General features: G+C 35.8%; 1 protein-coding gene across 1 annotated transcript in view; it reads right to left on the bottom strand.

The window, feature by feature from the left end:
- The window catches only part of LOC132549170 (potassium voltage-gated channel subfamily H member 1-like), a 66631-nt gene that overhangs the window by 15526 nt on the left and 27457 nt on the right, over positions 1 to 23648 (bottom strand). The window contains exons 2-3 of the mRNA XM_060213089.1: positions 6856 to 7086; positions 1541 to 1669 (exon numbers count right to left, since the gene is read on the bottom strand). Of these exons, the coding sequence (XP_060069072.1) occupies positions 1541 to 1669; positions 6856 to 7086 (360 nt within the window). The remainder of the gene's footprint in view (positions 1 to 1540; positions 1670 to 6855; positions 7087 to 23648) is intronic.

The following is a 23648-nucleotide window of genomic DNA, read 5'->3' as shown; positions in this document are numbered from 1 at the left end:
GATTTCCAAAGACTTCAATCAGGATGACACGGATTCAGGATAAGGTGTTATTTTCAATCGCCTGAATTAATGGTATGGCTGAGCGCTCTACGCGATGTGCTCGATCATTGGTGGTGATGTATATATGCTACAGCACTGCATGGCTAGGCCAGCGCCGCTGTAGAAGTGTCGCCCACTTCTGTTGAGCTCGGTCAGCACCGCCGTGGTAGTGTCGTTCGGTACTCATTGATAGGGGGTAAAAGGGGTGGGCGGGTTTGTCTCGTCTGAGACCTAGCCCGACCAGGCCATCCAAACCATGTAATAAAACTGTTTGACTAAAGGAATTTTGTACCATTTAGTACCGTAACACAATTTAACTATTTAAACTACACTCCATGACCCCTACAGGAAGGACCTTCTTATGAACGTACAGATTCTGAGAACGATCTCGTTATCGATTTTATAGATTTGAAATAATACGTATAAAATATGTAACACGTTGATCTACACTAAATAGATCAAATATGAGTTAGCTCTTTATAACATGAAACCGCTTCGCAAATTACTTCAGAATTACTTCATCAATACTTAAAATCTTCTAACATTCCGATCAGACTTATATCAGTATATCAGTAAACTAATTGATTTTGATCCGTCTCTGACATTACTGATTGTACTAAGGGAACGTTAATAAGAAAGCCGACCGAGTGCGTGTGTCACGTTTATCTGATGAGACTTGCTCTTTAAGACATGCACTTTTCACTTCTGAGTATTCCGCCACCTGTAGAACAGTCTTGTTTCCAACTATCGCAAATTTTGGCACCAAAAGAATGAGTCAATCGATGGGCCGTTAGTTGTTGCGGTTTCACGCAGTGTATGTGAGGTTAAGACTACGCAGGCCTGTAATATCAATGTAATTTTAGTATTCCCTAGGACACACCAGTAAAAGTCCAACAGGACCTTTCCGTAGTAGAGTTTTCCACACTAATCAACTACAAGATATCCCTTATCGGCATGTTGTTGGATCGTATTCTGTTCCTACGCTGTAAATGTGCCCCTGTCAGCGTTTTATGAGGCCAGAAAGCATATTTGACTGGTTTAACTTCGTTCAAACATGCAAACTATATGTAAACTTTGTTTCTAAAATGCAATTAAAGGCCGAATCCATACTCCTGACAAGGAAGATGGGGAAGTATGCCGCTTCCATTATACATCACGTGATACTCGACAAGAACCTGCAGGCGGACCGTGGTAAAATGTGGGGTGTAAGGAGACATAGGGCATACAGTGATGCTTACTTCTCTCTAGATAACAGGCGGCACAATGCCAGTAAACACAACCGCATATTTCTCCAGAAAATGATGTGATTTTTTTTTTTTTTTTTGAATTTCAAATATCAAATGTCACATTGTGACAAGACGGATGGTTTTGATGCGTTTTCGTTTTGTTGGAAGTCATATTGTTTAAGGATCAATATTTTCTCGTCTAAATGGTGTTTATATGCATTTGTTCTTGTTTTGAAATTAATATTTGTCTTTGTTACAGTTGCAGCCTAGCTTACCTTTGCCACCCTCCTCGTCGATTGGTTGTTTTAAAGCAGTTATGTCTTTGAACGTGCACAAGAAGAGCACGACCTGGTCCTTCTCGTTTTTGATTGGCGCGACGTGCAGCAGTAGCCATAGCGGAGTCCCTGAGAAGGAAATGGTTTTATGTAGTCCAATACAACACAATCAAATACTGACGGATACAGGATAGTCAAGACATTGAATTTCAAACACAAAATCATTTAGACAACCATTGTTATGTAATTTTCAAGACTATTTATCTGCAAATTGGCGAAGAACTGAAAATTGAGCCCACTCCGAAATAAATCGATGTACCATATAGAGTATTGTTTCTCCTCCAGAAAACATTTAATTGGAAAAAAACATGATCCAAAGGATTAAACATCTTTTCTCTAAGGTTTCAGTATTGTTTTTGTCGATTTCAAGAGGTGAAGTATTCGGTTTGCCTTGAGACAAATTTAATGAAATGCAAAGTCTTAGATCTCCTCAATACAGTATCCATAGCATGAGATCAATCAAAGTTTGATTGGTTGATCACTGCTGTAATTCATGATGGAAATAAATGTATTTTCATACAGACATTGCAAAAATATCACAAAAGTGCCTTTGGTTTTTGCAAATGATTATTGATTGTTGTGTCCGATTAAAATCATTTTGCTGGTGTAATTTAGACATAAAAAGACATACAAAGCCATTGCTAGTGAAGCTAATATAGGCGAAGAGAAAATTTAGTAATTAGGTTTCGAACGTGAATTAGATTTTGCTTTCGTCCAATTCACGGGTGATATGATTTTTAGAAATGTTCCTGTTGAAGAACAAGACTAACCTACTTTATAAACCTCTGAAATCGACAATAGCAACAACGATTCCTCATAGATTTCATTTGATATTAATATCTCCAGCGTACTCTTAGGATACTCTTAGTCGATTGATCATGTACTCTTAAAATTATTTAATGGTCATATTCAAAGTCAAATCCATACTGAATAAGAATTCATATTATACCAAATATGTAAGTGCACGCATTATAACTCAGTTTTGAAACACATGGTCTGAAAATGTTGACAAGTATGGTAAACATTCTTATTAATACCAATTAAAGTTATCCTTGCTTTAAACACACAGGTGATAAATATCTGATCAGTTCCATCAGCTTGTTTAACAGTAGTAGTAACAGAGACTGGTTTCCAAGGTGTTTTTCGAAGATAATGGTTCAAGAACCTACTGAGAAATGGAATGGTCTCCATGAATGATTGGGTTAAAAGCATATCGGTCTGATCAAAATGGAGATATGATGTTGTATGCCTTATGGCGTCGTTAACAAACTGACGGTAAGAGATATATCGTTCATAGAAACTGTTCTGTGATCAACCAGATCCATCATATTCTATTATACTCCAATAATATCATAAATGTATAATGAAAATGTATATATAGTTCATCAAATTTACATGATCGCGATAATTGTTTGATTCTTCTCAATAGATATGATAAAAACACACAAAAACCACAAAAAGACAATATATATAACTTCAAATAACACACACGCGCGCGCAAACACACACACACACGCAAACACACACACACACGCACACACACACACACGCACACACACACACACACACACACACACACATATATATATATGTGTGTATATATATATGTATATTTTGTATATATACAAAAAGGCGAAATATTAATATATCACGCTATTGCTGATGAATAAAATTAATAAAGGTTTCATGTGCTAAAACTGTTGTCAAGTCACTGGAAAGGATAATAATACGATACATTGTTCATTGTAAAAAATATATGATAATAAGGCAATACATCAAGCCCAACCTGATCAATATAATTATTTTACTGCGTCTTAACTGTGATCAGTTCATTCATGTTTGATGCGGTATAGCAATACAGGTGAGAACAATACGTATGCTTGTCTTATATCTGCCGAGTGATGCAGAAGATGAAGTGATATATATATTTATTAAACCATTCACATTAATACCAATCTTGCTTGCTGTTGAGCCAAATGCCAAAAGAAAATATCGAGAAACGAGCATCTGAAAAAGAGCTTTAGAGTTATGTCGACAAAAGGAAGAAAAATGTAGAAAGAATGAAACTCGTTGATCAATACGCACAAACACTCATCGACATCTTACACAGGAAACGTGGAAAATGCGTAAAAAATTATGTCTGCAGCAAAAACAGAAACAAAAATGTTTATGAAACCTGTCTCGTGGTATAAATGTCTCTTTCGTATACAAACAAAATCTTCTGAAGGAGCACGTGATGATAAGTCAAATATCGATGATAAAAAGGAATCTTGTAACAAACAATTATGAGGGAAAAATACTCTCAACAATGCATACCATGTAGTTATCTAAATACAACACAACTAAATGAAAGAAAGGGAAAAGGCTAGACATACATATGTAGGAACCCGACACTTTCTTCAGAGTTCCCCTGACGTTCTTGCAAACAAGGTCAAATTCATGTGACAGTGATTAATGAACAGCGGTCTTTTAATCCAATTGGCGTATATAATACAGGACAGTAACTCAAGAAATAGGGTAATCAAAGATGAGCTCTATAAGTACTTGTGTTTCAGACATCTTATAACAAGAAAACGTAGACTTCAAACAGAAGAAGAGCAAAGAGGAAACTATTAAAAAGAGAAAAAAGACAAAGCAGGACATAAGAGAGACAAAAAGGAGATCCAAAAAGGAAAAAAGTAATATGCAGAATTAACACCACACGCTTTCACCATGCACCAGTATACCAAAATGATATAGATATTCCACGTTATATTAATTCTCGAATTGTTTGCCACAAGAAATAATATGAATGAAATAAAAAATATATGAATTAGATAGAAATAATTGGTTTATTTCTCCAACTTATGACAATACATATTTCTGTTGAAAAAGATGAGGGTGCATTGCACAAAAGCATCGAAAAATTCTTTGACGTGGCAGAAGAGAGAGAGAGAGAAGAGGGGGAGAGCACAATAGTGACGAAATCATGATGCATAAGATCGACCCCAGGTGAGGGACGGATGCATTATAAACCATTGGACAATGCCATTGTGGAGAGTTGTAGAGATTTTTAAAAATAAATTATTGGACAGTTGTATCACAAGTTCTATGTTAAATAGTTACAGTGTTGAAAGACATTCAGTTTATACATGCATCTGATTTGTAAAAGGATCTTTTTTCAAAAGAATATATTTCAAACGAAAAGGATATATATTCGATCATATCATTTTGAAACTTTTCCGAAATTTACTGAACAATCGGTATTGTTAAGGTTAAAGGATGAAAACAAAAGTACATATAATACAGTTTTACGTTAGTACCTGCATTACCGCTTTGTATTAGTACATATATGTATTGCCGTTTACACAAGTATATGTAATGTCTTTTAAATAAAAACACGTGTTGTCGTTTTACAAAAGCATATGTATTATCTTTTAAATAAAAACATGTATTACTGTTTTACATAAGTATATGTAATGTCTTTTAGATAAAAACGTGTTGCCGTTTTACATAAGTATTTATATTGTGTGTAAAAATAACATGTATTACCGTTTTACATAAGTATGTGTATTGTCTTTTAAATAAAAACACATGTTGTCGTTTTACATGTATTACTGTTTACGCCTACAAAGTGCTAGGGCCTGTTGTTCATGTTTCAGTGTGTCTTAACACTTAGCAATAATGGTGCTCGACTTAAACGCAGGGACGGCTTCTGAAAGGTAGCTATATGACTTTGATATACTTTTTTAGGTTAATGATGTCAAATATAAGTATATTATTCTCTGTATGTTATTCTGGGAAATTTTATTAAGAAATATCCATTAACAGAACGCCTCGAGATCCTTCCTATCGCTATAAAGACAAATGATAAAAATGAGGGAAAGAGAACTCTATTTATGAAATTCAGACAATAAAACATTGTTTCAGGGACTTACCAGTCGCCGTAACGATACTCTAACATACCCTTTCTTCGTTTAGGGTAAAAATGTTCCGTACTAATAAAATCGCCCCAGAATGGGAAATTTTCAACTACTGTTAAGTTACTGGTTAATGGCAAATGTTAAACAAGTGACATATATGTAACCAACTGGCAGTGATTTACAGGTTCTTAGCGTTAATTCATTATATATTTCTATCGCAGGCAAATTCAATAAACATAACATACTGGTGGTATTAGAGTATAAAGAAAGTAATTTAATCCCCAGAGTCAAACCCATCGATGAAAACCCCAAGTGTACTGACAGATTTTCATTTGTGCCTATACCTTAACTTGTAAATATTCTCTTATTAAGGATTACATAGAAACATATTTCGTTCGTATTTGTTGAGATACATATATATTAATAGGTATATTTTAACTAATGAACAAATAGACCGTAAACACACATGTATTGTTTTCGTTATTTCATAAATAGGTAGAAAATCAGCTCAAAACTATTGTTTTATCTATATATAGATGATATACACACAGCTATTGTTATCTATATATAGATGATAAACACACAGCTAATGTTATCTATATATAGACAGAACATAAACACACAGCAAATGTTATCTATATATAGACAGAACATAAACACACACGTACTGTTATCTATATATAGACAGAACATAAACACACAGCTATCTATATATAGACAGAACATAAACACACAGCTAATGTTATCTATATATAGACAGAACATAAACACACACGTACTGTTATCTATATATAGACAGAACATAAACACACAGCTAATGTTATCTATATATAGACAGAACATAAACACACAGGTAATTGTTATCTATATATAGACAGAACATAAACACACAGGTATTATATAGACAGAACATAAACACACACGTTATCTATATATAGACAGAACATAATATAGACAGAACATAAACACACAGGTAATTGTTACAAACACACAGGTATTGTTATCTATATATAGACAGAACATAAACACACAGGTATTGTTATCTATATATAGATCGAACATAAACACACAGGTATTGTTATCTATATATAGACAGAACATAAACACACAGGTACTGTTATCTATATATAGACAGAACATAAACACACAGGTATTGTTACTTATAAATATACCGAATATAAACACACAGGTATTGTTACTTATAAATATACCGAATATAAACACACAGGTATTGTTATTCATAAACAGACAGAACATAAACACATATGTATTGTTATTTATAAATAGACAAAATGCCATTCTTGGTAAACATGAAAAGTAAAATTAATCAGATGAAAAATAACAGGAACTTACTATTTTTCTTATACAATAGAATCTCCACTTGTTCTTGTTCCACACCTTCAAAAGACTGTTCTATTTTTAGAACTGTGTCTTGGTCTGTTAAATCACCGTACATAAAACTACACGTGCAACTTTTCTGCATGACTTCCGCTCGGTTATATCCTGAGAGTTTACAGAATCCATCATTACAATATACAATAGGATACTCCACGATCCGTGCGTTCGCCAACAGAAAACTGCTATCTGTAATTAGATCAGAAATAAAACATTGTAAACAATGCTAATAACTACTCTTTAATACGTTAGAGCCTATATAACTGTTGTACATACATCTATAGACATTATCATATACCCAAAAGTACACTGATCATGAGACGACAACGTACAACTCCATAAATTGTGTTTTAAAAGGCGAATTACATATAACGTCTGGGATACATAATTGAATATTAAATGAGATGCTGTGGTGAGTGGTGATGTCGTCGGTTACCCATTAAACCTTCAACTCTTATGTCATCTGAGTAGAGCTATAAAACGTGATCTGTTTTTCGCAAATGCACTTTTAGTATTTGGCACTATGAATATTTTTTAAATACTAAACAAAAACAAAACAAAACAAAAACAATTAAAAAAAAACAAAAACAAAAAAAAAGAAATAAAAAAAAAACAAAAAACAAAAACAAGCAAATAAAAACATTAACAAAACGAACCAGATTTAACAAACGCTTTACTGATAGACGAGAAATCACAAGGATCTGACTAGAAAGGGGAACACATTTTTAGCGTTAATAAGTAAAACATTATTAAACATTCAGATGAAAACGGATTACCGTAGGTAACAAAATTTCAGTAATTTTGTGGTAAGATTTTGCACAATGATTTGTTGCAAACGTGAACTTTTCTGTTCTACGACTGGTGTGTGACAACAAAAACGTACTACCGTCACAACATGTTCCTTTGGTAAGTGTTTTTATTCGCCTTATTTTGAGTGGATATTACTGTCATGTCAGCTATTTCACGTTACTATAAAAGATGGCCAGAGAAAAATCACGAAAATAACCAATTGAATATTATATATATCTGTGTATATTGTATATCAATTTTAAACTGATTCAAAATTAATTCAAAAATATATCTTAATTTCATATACTTTCCTTTTTAAAATTCTTTTGCTGTATATAACAATTCCATCAGAACTTCGAATTTAAAAAAAAAGAAGAATATTGGGGCTAATAAGGTCTAATTATTTTCACAGAAAAACAGGTGCTTTCTATATAAACCATCAACCAGTCTTGGAATGTTTTTATTTTGTCGTATCTTAATCCTGGTATACTTATCATTTCATCTCCTAGTACAAACATGCACACTACTGCTGAAGTAGTTTTTATTTACACCTATATTGACATAGATGTAATTGTGATAGCACTATGTGGAAAGGAAAGAGGCTGACCGAATGGTAGCTGTCTTTTCACATATCAATATATTATAAACAAGTCGAGGTGACCGAATGGAAGCTCTCTTCTCTCATATCACTACACTATAAACAAGTCGACTGTTTGCTATTCATTACCACTCTTCATATGATTTCGTTGTTAATTCATCATGTGTTGCTTGGTAACAAAAATATGTAATATGAAGCCGATTATGTTTTTTTTCTCTTAATCTGTTCTCATCCGCGACTCTGCCTCGAGCGACTGTTCCACTAATACATACAATAGCAGCAGCAGCAGCAAATTAATGATTTTTTTCTCATTAACATAAGGTTTTCATACCGGCAGTCCATCCAATGTTGGACAATTAGACGGTATGTCACCAAGTGTGCTCTGAAACTCACGCAAGTTACAGGGGCCATGGATGATATGTCACCAAGTGTGCTCTGAAACTCACGCAAGCCACAGGGGCCATGGACGGTATGTCACCAAGTGTACTCTGAAACTCATGCAAGTTACAGGGGCCATGGACGATACGTAACCAGTATGTTACCAAGTGTTCTCTGAAATTCACGCAAGTTACAGGGGGCATGGACGATACGTAACCAGTATGTCACCAAGTGTTCTCTGAAACTCACGCAAGTCACAGGGGCCATGGACGGTATGTCACCAAGTGTACTCTGAAACTCATGCAAGTTACAGGGGCCATGGACGATACGTAACCAGTATGTCACCAAGTGTTCTCTGAAACTCACGCAAGTTACAGGGGCCATGGATGATATGTTACCAGTACGATGGTTCTTAAATACATCACCAGGACGATATCTATACTTCGTGTTATAAACGTTGGATAAGTAGACTATTGGAAAGAAAATTATTTCTCGGAAAGCATTATCAATTTTCTGATGAAACGTTCATTAAACCTCAGTTATATAAATAATGTTGATTATTTCCATTCTACCATTCACAAGACTGCTTTCAGGTGGCTTGAATTAAACACGGAGAAAGGAAAACGCTTCTGTCATATAATGGACTTCTGACGGCGATATTTTAAATATCCTGTAGATGACAGAGGTCCGAACACACCTTCCTAATCTGTTGGTCATTGATCATTCATTCAAATATATTTATTGATTCAAATAAACAGAACCAAAGGGACTTACTAGGCCCTCTCCTGCCAAAACAATACATACCTAAAGATATAACGTGATGGCAAAATTTCAAATATACAAACTACTAATGAAAAAAGTCGAAGTGGCAGCGAAAGAACGAGACAGGAGGGTCAGGTGGGTGGGGTTTCTGGTTACAGTAGCTGTCCACTGGTTAATATCAAACCTCTTATTTGATTTAATAAATGACTACAGCGAGTTCTATATTACTATTTGTATCACAAGGAAGATCATCGTCTCCCCATATGGGAATACCCAGTTGGAGGCTGGATACATACCAATGTTTTGACAGAGCATCAAAAATCTTATTTTAGGATGAGAAAATATTGAACCGACGAAACAATAATGGTACACATCTTCATTACATTCATGGTACACCTACACAGAACAAACCACTCTAATATGTCGGTCATTGATCAGCTGGTATGATGGTACACCTCCACAGAACATACCAACCTTATCTGTCAGTCATTGATCAGCTGGTATGATGGTACACCTACACAGAACATACCACCCTTTTCTGTCAGTCATTCATCAGCTGGTATGATTGTACACCTCAACAGATCATACCACCCTTATCTGTCAGTCATTCATCAGCTGGTATGATTGACACCTCCACAGATCACACCACCCTTATCTGTCAGTCATTCATCAGCTGGTATGATGGTACACATCCCAAGAACATACACCCTTTTCTATCAGTCAATGATCAGCTGGTATGATGGTACACCTCAACAGAACATACCACCCTTATCTGTCAGTCATTGATCAGCTGGTATGGTGGTACACCTCCAAAGAACATACCACCCTTATCTGTCAGTCATTGAGCAGACTACATACTTTGACGTAGAATACCATATACATTTATTGTATACTAAAGAATTACAGTAACAACTGAACGTTGAGCTGTAGTAAAATACAGACGCTGGTTAACCAAATGTGTATTCAATTCTCGATAATCAATATAAGCAAATTACAGGTAACATATCATATACAGATGGTGGTATTAACGGGGTTTTACATAACAGGATAAAACGTTCTGCAAAAAATGATCACGATATGCGGAGTTGGTGATAAATCGGGGAGTGGTGTACCCAGACAATGTATCACACACCCGTATATCTCTACAGGTACAATTATACTGCGATCTATACCTGTAATGCACACCTTTAGCGTAAAATATTATGTCAAAAGTTTCCCTTGTTCTGAATGGAATGAACAGCAAGATCATAGGCTGTATATACCCGGAATATGCTAGGGACACATGACTTTGAGAATAAGTTGTGATTTTCTTATTCAAGCGTTTAATTTCATAAAAAGGTTTTAGAATTTTTTGTATTCTGTTAAGAAAATAAAAAAAAATTGTTGATTATTAAGTTTTTGTCTGAATTTTGTCAAATCAATTTTAATATAAGATTATTTCACAAAAACATACAAGACAGTTATCAGATTAATAGTACTTGTAATTAAAAATTAAGGTCAATCACACGGCTAGAAGCATATTGTCAAACATGTGAAAAAAAATGCTACCTAAACCTGCAAGTGTACATGAATGAAAGGATTTTAACACAAAGTATTTTCAGTAACTGGATGAGAAAAGGACAGCAAAATTCAGATCTGTCGCTGAAGCGAAAGTGAACGAAATAAGCAAGACAGTCGGTGCCACAGAATATTATCTTAATCTTGTGGGCAACGCAAATAGAAGACTGCAGGAGAAAATTATACTCTCCCTTGCTCTGGAACTATGGGGAGGGAAATGGGACCTAGTGTTTTAAGGGACAGACAGAGACATAAAAGAAAAATTGGGTAACACTGACCGGCTGACTTGTAATGATTAAATCTCCAAAGATGGGAGAAACAGAAATTAACAATATGCTCTTCCAACCAGACCAAATGGTTATGTGGACAAATGTAACATCATAGCTCGTATCTTATCCTACATGGATCGTAATTCTGTCTTTAGTAAGGTGATGTGAACTTTAGAACATGGCTCTGGAATTTCGGTTGTACATAATTAACCACCAGACCTAGCAATATTTCTTAATGGTCTTTTGGTATTAAACATCTGTTAGTAGATCGTTTTTGGTCGTCACACAAACTCGTAAGGTAGCATTACCTGCTGTGGTATTTATAGTGTTACATAGTAACAACTATTAGATCACACATAGGAATTAGGGAGGGGAATAATGACGGAAAAACATCCACATTGTCAACTAATAAAATCCATGTGTCTGCATTTATACAAAATGCCAATTATCACTGTAGATTGTTGCCATTGTAGATATATGATAGCACTATGACTAGTACTAATTACATAGGACTGCCAGTACGTAAATAATGATAGTTTTAATGTTTACAGGAAAAGTAAATACAGGTATGAGTTAATGGTATTAGTTGGTACCAATAGCAAAGAAGAGTCACAGTGAAGGCAGAAATCGGGCTATAATGATTTGCTTTTTTTAACGCTAGAAATAGAGATGTGGAAAATTTCATTTAAGAATACCATTGAATGTGAAAAATATAAAATCATCATAGACCCTCTTGGTCACTATATGATATCAGATATGGCAACAAAACCAGCTCACTTTTGTAGCTATATGTATTCCTAACAATGGCAGACCTACATCACAGTCGGTACGAGACAATTGAAGAACTAAGTTATAAGAACAGATTTTACTGTTGTACAATGTTCTGTTAAAGACAATCATCATGATAAAAGAGAAAACAATGTTAACTCTCACAAAACTAATGTAGACATGATGGATGAGCTTTATTTGATAAATACACGACGGTGTCAAAACCAAATGAAAATCGTTATACATGCTTTGGTCCCAATGGAAATGTAGTAGACAAGACCATTTGTTGATATCATGAGATATATGTACGTTCTACAGATAGTGATATAAAATATAACACTGATAATTCAATAAGTTAGAAGACGGAATATGCAAGTGAAAATTCACAACTTCTTTATACTGATTTTATAGACAAGATGAAAATTGAGTCCGGTTACTCTTGCACAGTATTCATATACAGGGGATCTTACACTATGAATGACAAGTATTCAGATGTCGGGAGATCTTACACTATGAATGACCAGGATTCAGATACAAACAGGTCTTACACTAAGAATGAGAAAGTTTTTTTTATGAAAAATGCTTAAATTGGATATTCCAGGTAAGACAATTCAATATTCAGTCCGGAAAAAAATCTAAGAAAAAACAAAAGTCAGAGCAATTTTTAAGAGTATAGATACTATGAGAACTACCCTAAAGGGATAATTAAATTAAGGGGGATTATCATTAGATCAGAAGTAAAATGGATCTTACCAGGGGAGATATGTATGAAATAGTTTTGTCATTTAGAGAAACGAGAAAAGATAGTAAACTCACAAATGCATATCTTAATCAATATAGTGAACGATGGATCAGTTGAATCCATGGCCAGTCAAATTACTAGTACAGACTTCCCCACAGAATTCTTTGTACAAGTCATATGTTATACAAATATAAGATCAGAAATGACAATGGATATTCTGGAGGAAAGTTCCTAAATCACACACTTTTGTTTGCACTCTCTTCTATACTATGTGGTGAGTTGTCTAGTGGAAAATGTGATAAATTGAAGTCTGTATCTTGTTCATTAAATGTTATATCTAAATAAAATAAGCCGATTCCATCTTTACCTGCAGCAATGACATGTATAACTTCTGCAAAAGATTGTTAGGTACATATTAGTTACGAAATGTTTTATAAATTTTAATAGAAATTATTTTTCAATTGAGAAAAATTGCAGACGTTTCCCACTAACTGCTGTTTGGAATCCTCGGTCCTTCAGGTGAATGAAAAAACCTAATATATATATATTTTTAAAAATCAATATTTTAAAGTTCCTTCGCAAAGATTGAATTAAAACGAATTGTTATATTCTATTGAACATATTGTCTTTATCGTTGAATTCAATGATTCATGCTTTTGACGAGCGGTAAAACTCATATCGTACTCTTAATATTTAGTCCTTGTTTTATTGAATTTGAGTTTTGAATCTGAATATGTCGGTATTTTCTTGCTTTTGTTTTTGTTTTGTTTTGTTTTTTTTTTTTTTTTTTTTTGACAGACATAAAGTTTGCATTGTATTATAAATCCATCATCAAGTGATAAAAGCACACTTTTCATTGGCCTGAACAGATACAATATAGAAGTTCATGATTCTGAATAAGTTTTTCTTCGTCGTTTATAACCAATTAATGAATAATTTGCCAGAAAAGTCATCAGGTAAACAGAAGCATACATTTTTGACACGCTTGTATTGTTTAAAAGTCAATAATTAGATTACTTGGATTTCGTTTGAGTTAACAATTGCGTTCTAGTTCGTTATGGGCGTCAATATTTATTCTAAGAAAATAAGAATACAAAATCATTCACAATTTGGTTATCAAATATCATGGTATCGTTTGCTCAAAATTGCACGCTTTAATGTTAAACCCTTCTGACTCGTTCAGTCATTAAAACCGAAGATTGCCGAAGACACAGAAATAGCACATTTGAGCTTTACACAGTAGAGCCAAACAATGAATTAAACTTCGTAAATGACACTTAGTGAGAAGCATTAATGATCCCTTTTTTTAATTTTTTATCGCAAACTGTACAAAGGGGCATATCGTTTAATTGGGACGTTGCTATCCTGATATATTACATTTGAACGCCCGTGTTTCCAACGAAAAGCTATGTTGTCCAAAGGTGCCTATAAAAATACTATGATCTGAAACACCTAATGCACAAACGCAACGAAAAAATGGACAAGTCGCACTGTTGGTTAAGAGTTGTACAAGTAGTCCATGTTACTGCTGACATTACAATTGCTCCTTCACAACAGATAACAAATGAATTCTGAACTACAGTAGAGAACATGAGTTACCTAGATGTCAACCGGCTTAGTGATGGGATCCGTAAACAGTTGTCTTAGCATCAATTATAGTATTAAATAGCAGGTACGGTATTTACCTGTAACATTAAGACAGATCAAGTCGATGTTTATCTAATATTACACCAATAAATCACACAAACGTCTGATTAATTGTTGACAGTACGTGGTTATAGTTACGGATGCTCAATGTCGCTTCTTATCAGGTCGCTGCACCGGTGATAAACTTTTAATCTGAATAGTTTTAAAACCCAAATATTACAGTGTGACAAAATGCTCTTTTATGTATAAATACATCGGTAATAGATTGTTTATAAAATCTGATAGTTTCATAGTTGTTTAAATGAATAAATCATATCAACGATTTGGAATTGATGATTTGCTTGTCGTTAAACCAACATCTGTGATTTTCTCTAACGCATCAGACTTACAAGACTACAATGATATGTCGCGAGTTTATCACACTTAACTGACGTTTATTTAATTTACCCAAAAGCCGACATAGACGACGATTGTAATGTCAGAGGTTGGCTCATATAACCCGTCATTGTTACATGACATCTGTAAAACCGAAACATCTGCCTTTCCTAGTTCGGGTAGGCGATGTACATTTGTAACCGGAACTGTGCAAATTGTACTTGTTACTTCAATAAAAGTTCGTCAGACCCACTGTCTTGCTGCGCACTCCACGTCATTCTGTAGAGTCCATCACGCTAGGCAGATCTCATAATGAACCCGGTAATCCAGCACAGAGGGCACCTGAGATCTGCTAAAACTGAAGCAGTAAACAAGCCGGAATTATTAATGACAATCACCTTTCATTAGTACACCACTGTCATTCTGGTGTCACCTGACCTTTGTAATGGCTGCTTTAACCAGAATGGATTATTTTGCCAACCTTGAAACGCTATCTAAAAATACCACCCTGGCGTTTTACTACAAATCTGTGTTGTTCTTTGTCTTCATTTCCAACATGGCACTTCGATCCACTCCAAGTTCACCTATAATTGACTTTGATGACAAGATATGAGTGTTCTCGTGCTCCGTTTGAGAACACTTTGGTTAACCTAGCAAGCGGAAGAAATTAAAGGGTTTTGAGGTCTTATCGCGGGGTCATGAACGACTCTTTAGGGATACAGCGTTACATTGATACAGCTCCAGATTTCATATTGGACACAAAGTGGGCATTGTTCATTGTTACTTTAACGAAGTGTATTTTATCGAAGTGATTTTGATTTCAATTCATCGAGTGACCCATGGTTTATATGATGGATGCAGTCACGTGTGTGCAAGAAAACTTAGGGTGGATCGATCACTGGTCTGCACACATCCGACACGTGACACCATTGTGTTGGTGTATGACGTGTTAACAAACCATGGTAACCACGCTGACCATTTAGATGAACACTTGGTAAATGACTGACTTATTTCTATAATTCCGAATTTCATATTGTTAAAGCAAGTATCACATTTAACATTGGCTGCCGACAATGCTGGGAAATGTAGTCTATCGTCTTAAGTCTTGATAGATATGTTTTTCATTTAAACTTTCACGACGAAACAATTAAATAATCCTACAAGAAAACCCCAGACCAATGATACGTAGATAAAATACCACTAGATCTCCAACAAAATCTGGAAAAACATATTGACAAACTCCTTAGCAAGTCTCCTGATTTGAAATTCTCGCAACCCCTGATAAGAGATACCATTACCTACAAGGAAAAAACTGACATGCCGCCGAAAATTTCAAAACAGTACATTTATTCCCAATATAATTCCTCCACGTACCAATGCATCACAGTGCCACGAACCCCCTGGAAATGTTGTATAGTTTATGTGACAGTATGAGATGTAACTTATTGGAATGCCATTTAAGAGAAATACAACTATTAGGAAAGGACAAGGACTATAATGTTTTGTATGAAAATTTGAAAATTTGGCTCTAGTGGATTTATTCATGATTCTTCGTCGTTAAGCTGTAATTTATTTATTAATTTTTTTTTTTTTCAACGTGTTTAAAGTAAAAACAATACAACGATAACAATTTGCTGCATTCATTCATGAAGTTCCGTTGATAGATACACTTGTGAGAGGTCTGACAAAATACAGTAATTTGAGTGAAAGAAGGGCGCGCTGGTTACGTGAACTTTTCCGATATATCATATATATTCACATAGTGAATTCGTGTAACAAGTGTCGCGAAATCCCGTACAGGAATACACTTGTAAGAGCTCTAATGAAAAAAGTGGGTGAAATTAACAGAGGACAATAAATCTGGAAATAAAAGAACTCGGGGTACGCAAAGCAGTAAACACTTGTTCTGTATCAAGTTTCGTAAAAATCCTACTGGCAAGTTTTCAGAGCGGTGACAAGTAATTGTAACGTATATACGTACGGACCGAATCCTCTACCATTTCAAACGGAAGTTGGAGGGGAGCAAAACTAATATCTATATGAGGGCCCTCTCCATACAGGCCCTTGCAAAAACACGTTGGTTTTGTGTTTTCCCTTTGAACAGAAGCAACTGATATCAATAAATACTGGAGAGTATGCTGCGTTCTTTGTCTTGGCACACATATCAGTCCGCATCATAATCTTGTCACAAAGACGCTCATCAACTTGATTCGTTAGGGAATATAATATTTCCGACAAAGAAAAAATAGGAAGACGAAAACCAATACTTTGCTGTTAAGACCAACCGTGGGAAATTCACGGATGTTTGTGGGTAAATATTATAAGCTATCAATCAATATGTATCACGTTTGCTTTGCTGGTACCTTCCTAAACCACGTTTACCTCACTCTCCTGCATCTACTCATTATCTAGTGTTTATGGTTAACCTTCATGTGCGTTCGATATCCTGAAGAATCTTTCTAGATATTTTTTTATTATGTTGCCTTGAAGGGTGGCCGTAACACCCGCACTCTAAAACAGTACCAAGGTGCTCCCATGCGTGAACGTGGAATAAAAATTATGATCAATGGAAGTATAGATCGCAATATCATTGGATCGATACATGATGGCCGTTAAACGACTAAATCAACGCGATAGACCCGCTCTACCGGGGGTGTCATGGCGGCGGACAAACACGGATGGGTAAATCGATATTACGAAATGTCAAGTGGGATAAAACAGATGAAAGGAGAACTACACTTGTGTTATACGGAACGTTTTCTGATTTGGATGTATCAATTATCTGGAAGTTCAGACCAAGTATATCTTTCAACTGGAGATAAACAAAACAAAGCGGTAGAATCGATAGTGCCACTACACAGGAAAAGTAAGGAAGTAAATTAAACATGGTTTGTCCAGTTGTTAGAGGTAAATGGTAAACATAACATTGATGACATACAACCAGGGAGAGAATTCGTGGAAACGCTATCTGTGTTGCTTGTCAGTAGATTTAACTAATGTTACTAGAAAAAGAAATTTACTACAAACGTCATTTATTTCAAGACAATTGCAGAACAAATCATTTCAAATGTTATAAATCCCTCTTGACGGCCTGGATGAAAACGTTTGAGGTGTTTTTACTAAGCGAGGGAGCCGAATTACTGGGACAAATTTCAAATGGTCTGGCAGGTAACCCCATCCCCATGTATTTTCAATGTCATTAGGGGAATCGAACCCTTGACATCTAGGTGGATTACACACACGTCAGGTAGTTATTACCTGTAATAGGTAGATTACAAGGTCAGTCAGGCACATATACATACACCAAGTTCATGCATGTGGAGCAAGTGCCTTTAAATACAACAATAGGGTTCCATGTTTCTTCTTTGAATAATAAATAAGATTTTTATTCTGAAGAGATAAAACAGCACAGTGTCCTCACTTTTCACCCCTTAACGACCGGAAGACTGCGCTGGAAATCGAACTATGAGTAAATTTGTACAAACAATAGTCGGTTAACCAGCTACACGTATCCCTACCATTGCGGGAAAGCGCCTGTCAATTTCTTAAACGTTGCATTGATCTCCAGTAGTGTCATATTCGGCGAGGTTAATTCTATGAATGATTGTACGTAGTATACAGTATTGTATCGTATACGTTTGGCACGTGGCACTGACGAGGTAAGTCCTCAAGTAGGAAATGGTACGAAGAGGATTTCAGAAGTCAGCGATCGAAACAACAAAGCAAAAAAAGCGCAAATATGTTTGATAAAAGTAATTAGAGTGAATTAATTATGACACATACTATAAAAAGATATTTTACTGGTTTAGATGTATATTTGCGGTATTGCAGTTTTTTTCTACATACATTTCACAGAACGTTATAAAGTAGGATTATAGGAAGGTATCGACATAACCAAACATGATGTTTGCTTATTGATTTGTTTATTGTTTGTTTCTATAATATATTGTATCCACAAAAACTATTATTAAGTGATATGTGTTAACTGTTTATATGTATGTGTGACCTCGAACGTGAGTCATATCAATTGTGATATTATTGTATATTGTATATGTATTGTATCTTTGTTAATAATGATTAAAGTTATTGTTTCTATTCACTAAATATTCGTAATTACCCTCTCTTTACTCATCCCTAACCTAAATAACAAGAACGGCATACCCTCTCTTTACTCATCCCTAACCTAAATAACAAGAACGGCATACCCTCTCTTTACTAGTATCAAACCTACACAACAAGAACGCCATACCCTCTCTTTACTCATCCCTAACCTAAATAACAAGAACGGCATACCCTCTCTTTACTCATCCCTAACCTAAATAACAAGAACGGCATACCCTCTCTTTACTCATCCCTAACCTAAATAACAAGAACGGCATACCCTCTCTTTACTCATCCCTAACCTAAATAACAAGAACGCCATACCCTCTCTTTACTCATCCCTAACCTAAATAACAAGAACGGCATACCCTCTCTTTACTCATCCCTAACCTAAATAACAAGAACGGCATACCCTCTCTTTACTCATCCCTAACCTAAATAACAAGAACGCTTTACCCTCTCTTTACTCATCCCTAACCTAAATAACAAGAACGCTTTACCCTCTCTTTACTCATCCCTAACCTAAATAACAAGAACGGCATACCCTCTCTTTACTAGTATCAAACCTACACAACAAGAACGCCATACCCTCTCTTTACTCATCCCTAACCTAAATAACAAGAACGGCATACCCTCTCTTTACTCATCCCTAACCTAAATAACAAGAACGGCATACCCTCTCTTTACTCATCCCTAACCTAAATAACAAGAACGGCATACCCTCTCTTTACTAGTATCAAACCTACACAACAAGAACGCCATACCCTCTCTTTACTCATCCCTAACCTAAATAACAAGAACGGCATACCCTCTCTTTACTCATCCCTAACCTAAATAACAAGAACGGCATACCCTCTCTTTACTCATCCCTAACCTAAATAACAAACCTCTCTTTACACAAACAAGAACGGCATACCCTCTCTTTACTCATCCCTAACCTAAATAACAAGAACGGCATACCCTCTCTTTACTCATCCCTAACCTAAATAACAAGAACGGCATACCCTCTCTTTACTCATCCCTAACCTAAATAACAAGAACGGCATACCCTCTCTTTACTCATCCCTAACCTAAATAACAAGAACGGCATACCCTCTCTTTACTCATCCCTAACCTAAATAACAAGAACGGCATACCCTCTCTTTACTAGTATCAAACCTACACAACAAGAACGCCATACCCTCTCTTTACTCATCCCTAACCTAAATAACAAGAACGGCATACCCTCTCTTTACTCATCCCTAACCTAAATAACAAGAACGGCATACCCTCTCTTTACTCATCCCTAACCTAAATAACAAGAACGGCATACCCTCTCTTTACTCATCCCTAACCTAAATAACAAGAACGGCATACCCTCTCTTTACTCATCCCTAACCTAAATAACAAGAACGGCATACCCTCTCTTTACTCATCCCTAACCTAAATAACAAGAACGGCATACCCTCTCTTTACTCATCCCTAACCTAAATAACAAGAACGGCATACCCTCTCTTTACTCGTTTCAAACCTACACAACAAGAACGCCATACCCTCTCTTTACTCGTTTCAAACCTACACAACAAGAACGCCATACCCTCTCTTTACTAGTATCAAACCTAAACAACAAGAACGGCATACCCTCTCTTTACTCGTACCTAACCTACACAACAAGAACGCTATACCCTCTCTTTACTCGTACCTAACCTACACAACAAGAACGCTATACCCTCTCTTTACTCGTACCTAACCTACACAACAAGAACGCCATACCCTCTCTTTACTCGTACCTAACCTACACAACAAGAACGCTATACCCTCTCTTTACTCGTACCTAACCTACACAACAAGAACGCCATACCCTCTCTTTACTCGTACCTAACCTACACAACAAGAACGCTATACCCTCTCTTTACTCGTACCTAACCTACACAACAAGAACCCCATACCCTCTCTTTACTAGTATCAAACCTAAATACCAAGAACGCCATACCCTCTCTTTACTCGTATCAAACCTAAATACCAAGAACACCATTATTTTTCTTTACTCGTACTAAATCAGAACGTCAATGCCTTTCTGCACTCATAATAGCTTGTCATTGACTTAGCTGAGAAATTCATCTGGTCGGAATGTGGAATCTGATTCCGGGTTTATATCCGTTAACATAACAACACATTCTATGTCAATAACACAGCTAATTACATGGAAACCGAAACTATAGGAGATGAATCTATCCACCACATCGTCAAGCTTTTCGTTCTAAAACAGATCGTTGTTATAATGCAAGATGTAGTTTATTAATTAAGGACTAATTAAAACGAGAATCATAAAACTATACTCTTTTTACTGTTTTTCAAGCAACACGTTCTGAATAGATTTCTGGCGACAAGAAGGCACTATCCCTGGACTTATAGAACACCAGTAAGAACACCATGTTGGTAAATAGTGCTAGAATCTAACAATATTAACAGGATAATGTGGTATTATAGAACTATTCTGACAACTCTCAAAAGTCGGTTTACAGAATCGAGAAATCTCTCATTCTGATCTCTTGGAATCTCAAAACCCTTATGTCTACTTTCAAGTAATTTGTGTTTCCGATCATAAAATAATTTATCTACAACGAAACAGTTACCATGGAGTTATGTAAACCTAGTAAAGTTAAATTATAAATCGTTCTTGAACACTTTATACATAAAAATACAATACATGTACCCCTGTAGACCATGTGTACCGGAAACGTGTCCTCTCCTGTACTACGGCTATGTAACACCATGCCCTCCCCTGTATATACAAAGGCTATGTACTATGTAACACCATGCCCTCTCCAGGGTTATATTTCACCATACCCTCCCCTGTATGTACAAAGACTATGTACTATGTAACACCATGGACTCTCCAGGGTTATGTTTCACCATACCCTCCCCTCTATGTACAAAGTCTATGTACTGTGTAACAACATGCCCTCTCCACTTTTAAAAAAGCACCAAGCTCTCTACAGCGCTATGTTGAAACCATACTCTCTACAGCGCTATGTAGTACCAAGCTCTCTACAGCGCTATGTAACACCAAGCTCTCTACAGCGCTATGTAGCACCAAGCTCTCTACAGCGCTATGTAGTGCCAAGCTCTCTACAGCGCTATGTAGCACCAAGCTCTCTACAGCGCAATGTAGCACCAAGCTCTCTACAGCGCTATGTAGTACCAAGCTCTCTACAGCGCTATGTAGCACAAAGTTCTCTTCAACGCTATGTTGTACCATGCTCTCTACAGCGCTATGTAGCACCAAGCTCTCTACAGCGCTGTGTAGTACCAATCTCTCTTCAGCGCTATGTTTTACCATGCTTGATACGGGCTGTACCGATGGTACCATTTTATACACTATCAGTTATCAATGACTTGATATCAATAAGTAATGAGATCTAGGACTAGGAGACTTAATGTTGTACGAGTCTGCAGTAAGAACAAAGCATAACCATCAAAATAATGTGTAGTACTCATTGCTTCTAAATTAATCAAAGCGTTCGGGCGAGACTGTCAGGCGATCAGGTGACGTACCATGTATTCGTTGGTCAGGTTGATGATTTAGCCTATCAGCACTGTGTGTAGGGATTCCATTGTACTTTCAGTTATACAATGCAGATATCGACAAGACGTTCCAGTAGGGCGCTTTAACATTTCAAAATGTTGTTGAAGCTTCGTGTCATTGTCATCAACGTCAGGGCACAATGTCCCCGGCAAGGTTAACACGTATTAATTATACAGGATCCGGAATAGGGCTAAAGTGTGGAACGATGGATTGTGTCTGTCTTTCATTCATTGATCACTAAGCAAAGTAATGTATATTTATAAGAAAGTATTATTAATCTTTAACAACCGTAACATGACTTTCCACACATATGACGTATTGGATAACACGTTTGCCTTTTTCACAAAGGAGGCGACGGTTCGATTTTCAGGAATAACAAATATTGTAGAAGTTATCACATATTTAAAGTAAATGCAATTCATGATATGTGCGTCAACATTTGTTTACTAAACTCATTACTATGCTTTTTACAGTCTCCCTTTTAAAAACAAATCACCAAACAAAACATTATCATGTTTTTATTACAGTTTATTATCTGTTGTACCCAGGCTAGACACTGCCCCGTGATCCGTCTTCACATGAACACATCATTCGTCTGCAAATTTGGTGTTAGTCGCTCGAATGAATAATTAATGAACGACCATCTAAAATGATATCGGGAATATAATTTGATGAGGAATGAACCAATAACATTGGATATGAACATAGAGACAAGTTATGTCCCAGCCCATGAATAATTAATTATAAAGACCAAGGAAGTAGAAAAAACATATCAGGCCTGGAAGTATTTAGATGTGGTGCGGACCGTCTGGTGGGTAGTCGTGAACATGTACCTATATCTGGGTATAGGATGTTGACATCACAGAATTATCGATTTTCTGTGTAAAACTCTCAATTTTTGTTGATTTTGTCCACGATGAAATCATGAATAGTTTATACTTTTACTTTCAGAGTAGAGCGTTATTGTTGTCCCGATTTTATGGAGAATCTATATACACACCACTATTTACAGATAAACTTGGTGAATTTTGTGTTGCACGTCGTTGAAGTTTGAACAAAGAGCACATACGCACCAGTAGTTTTAGTGTCTTTGAGAACACTATTTACTATTTAACGTTTATACATGAAACATGACAGCCTATCCTCCATGTGTGACTAACTATATCCGAGAACAAAAAACATAAAATATTATCCACA

Source organism: Ylistrum balloti, unplaced genomic scaffold, assembly GCF_031769215.1.
Source record: "Ylistrum balloti isolate Yb309-2 unplaced genomic scaffold, AGI_CSIRO_Ybal_v1 Utg370042, whole genome shotgun sequence".
In the NCBI taxonomy this organism is placed as follows: domain Eukaryota; kingdom Metazoa; phylum Mollusca; class Bivalvia; order Pectinida; family Pectinidae; genus Ylistrum; species Ylistrum balloti.
This window is presented reverse-complemented; position numbering and strand designations above follow the sequence as displayed.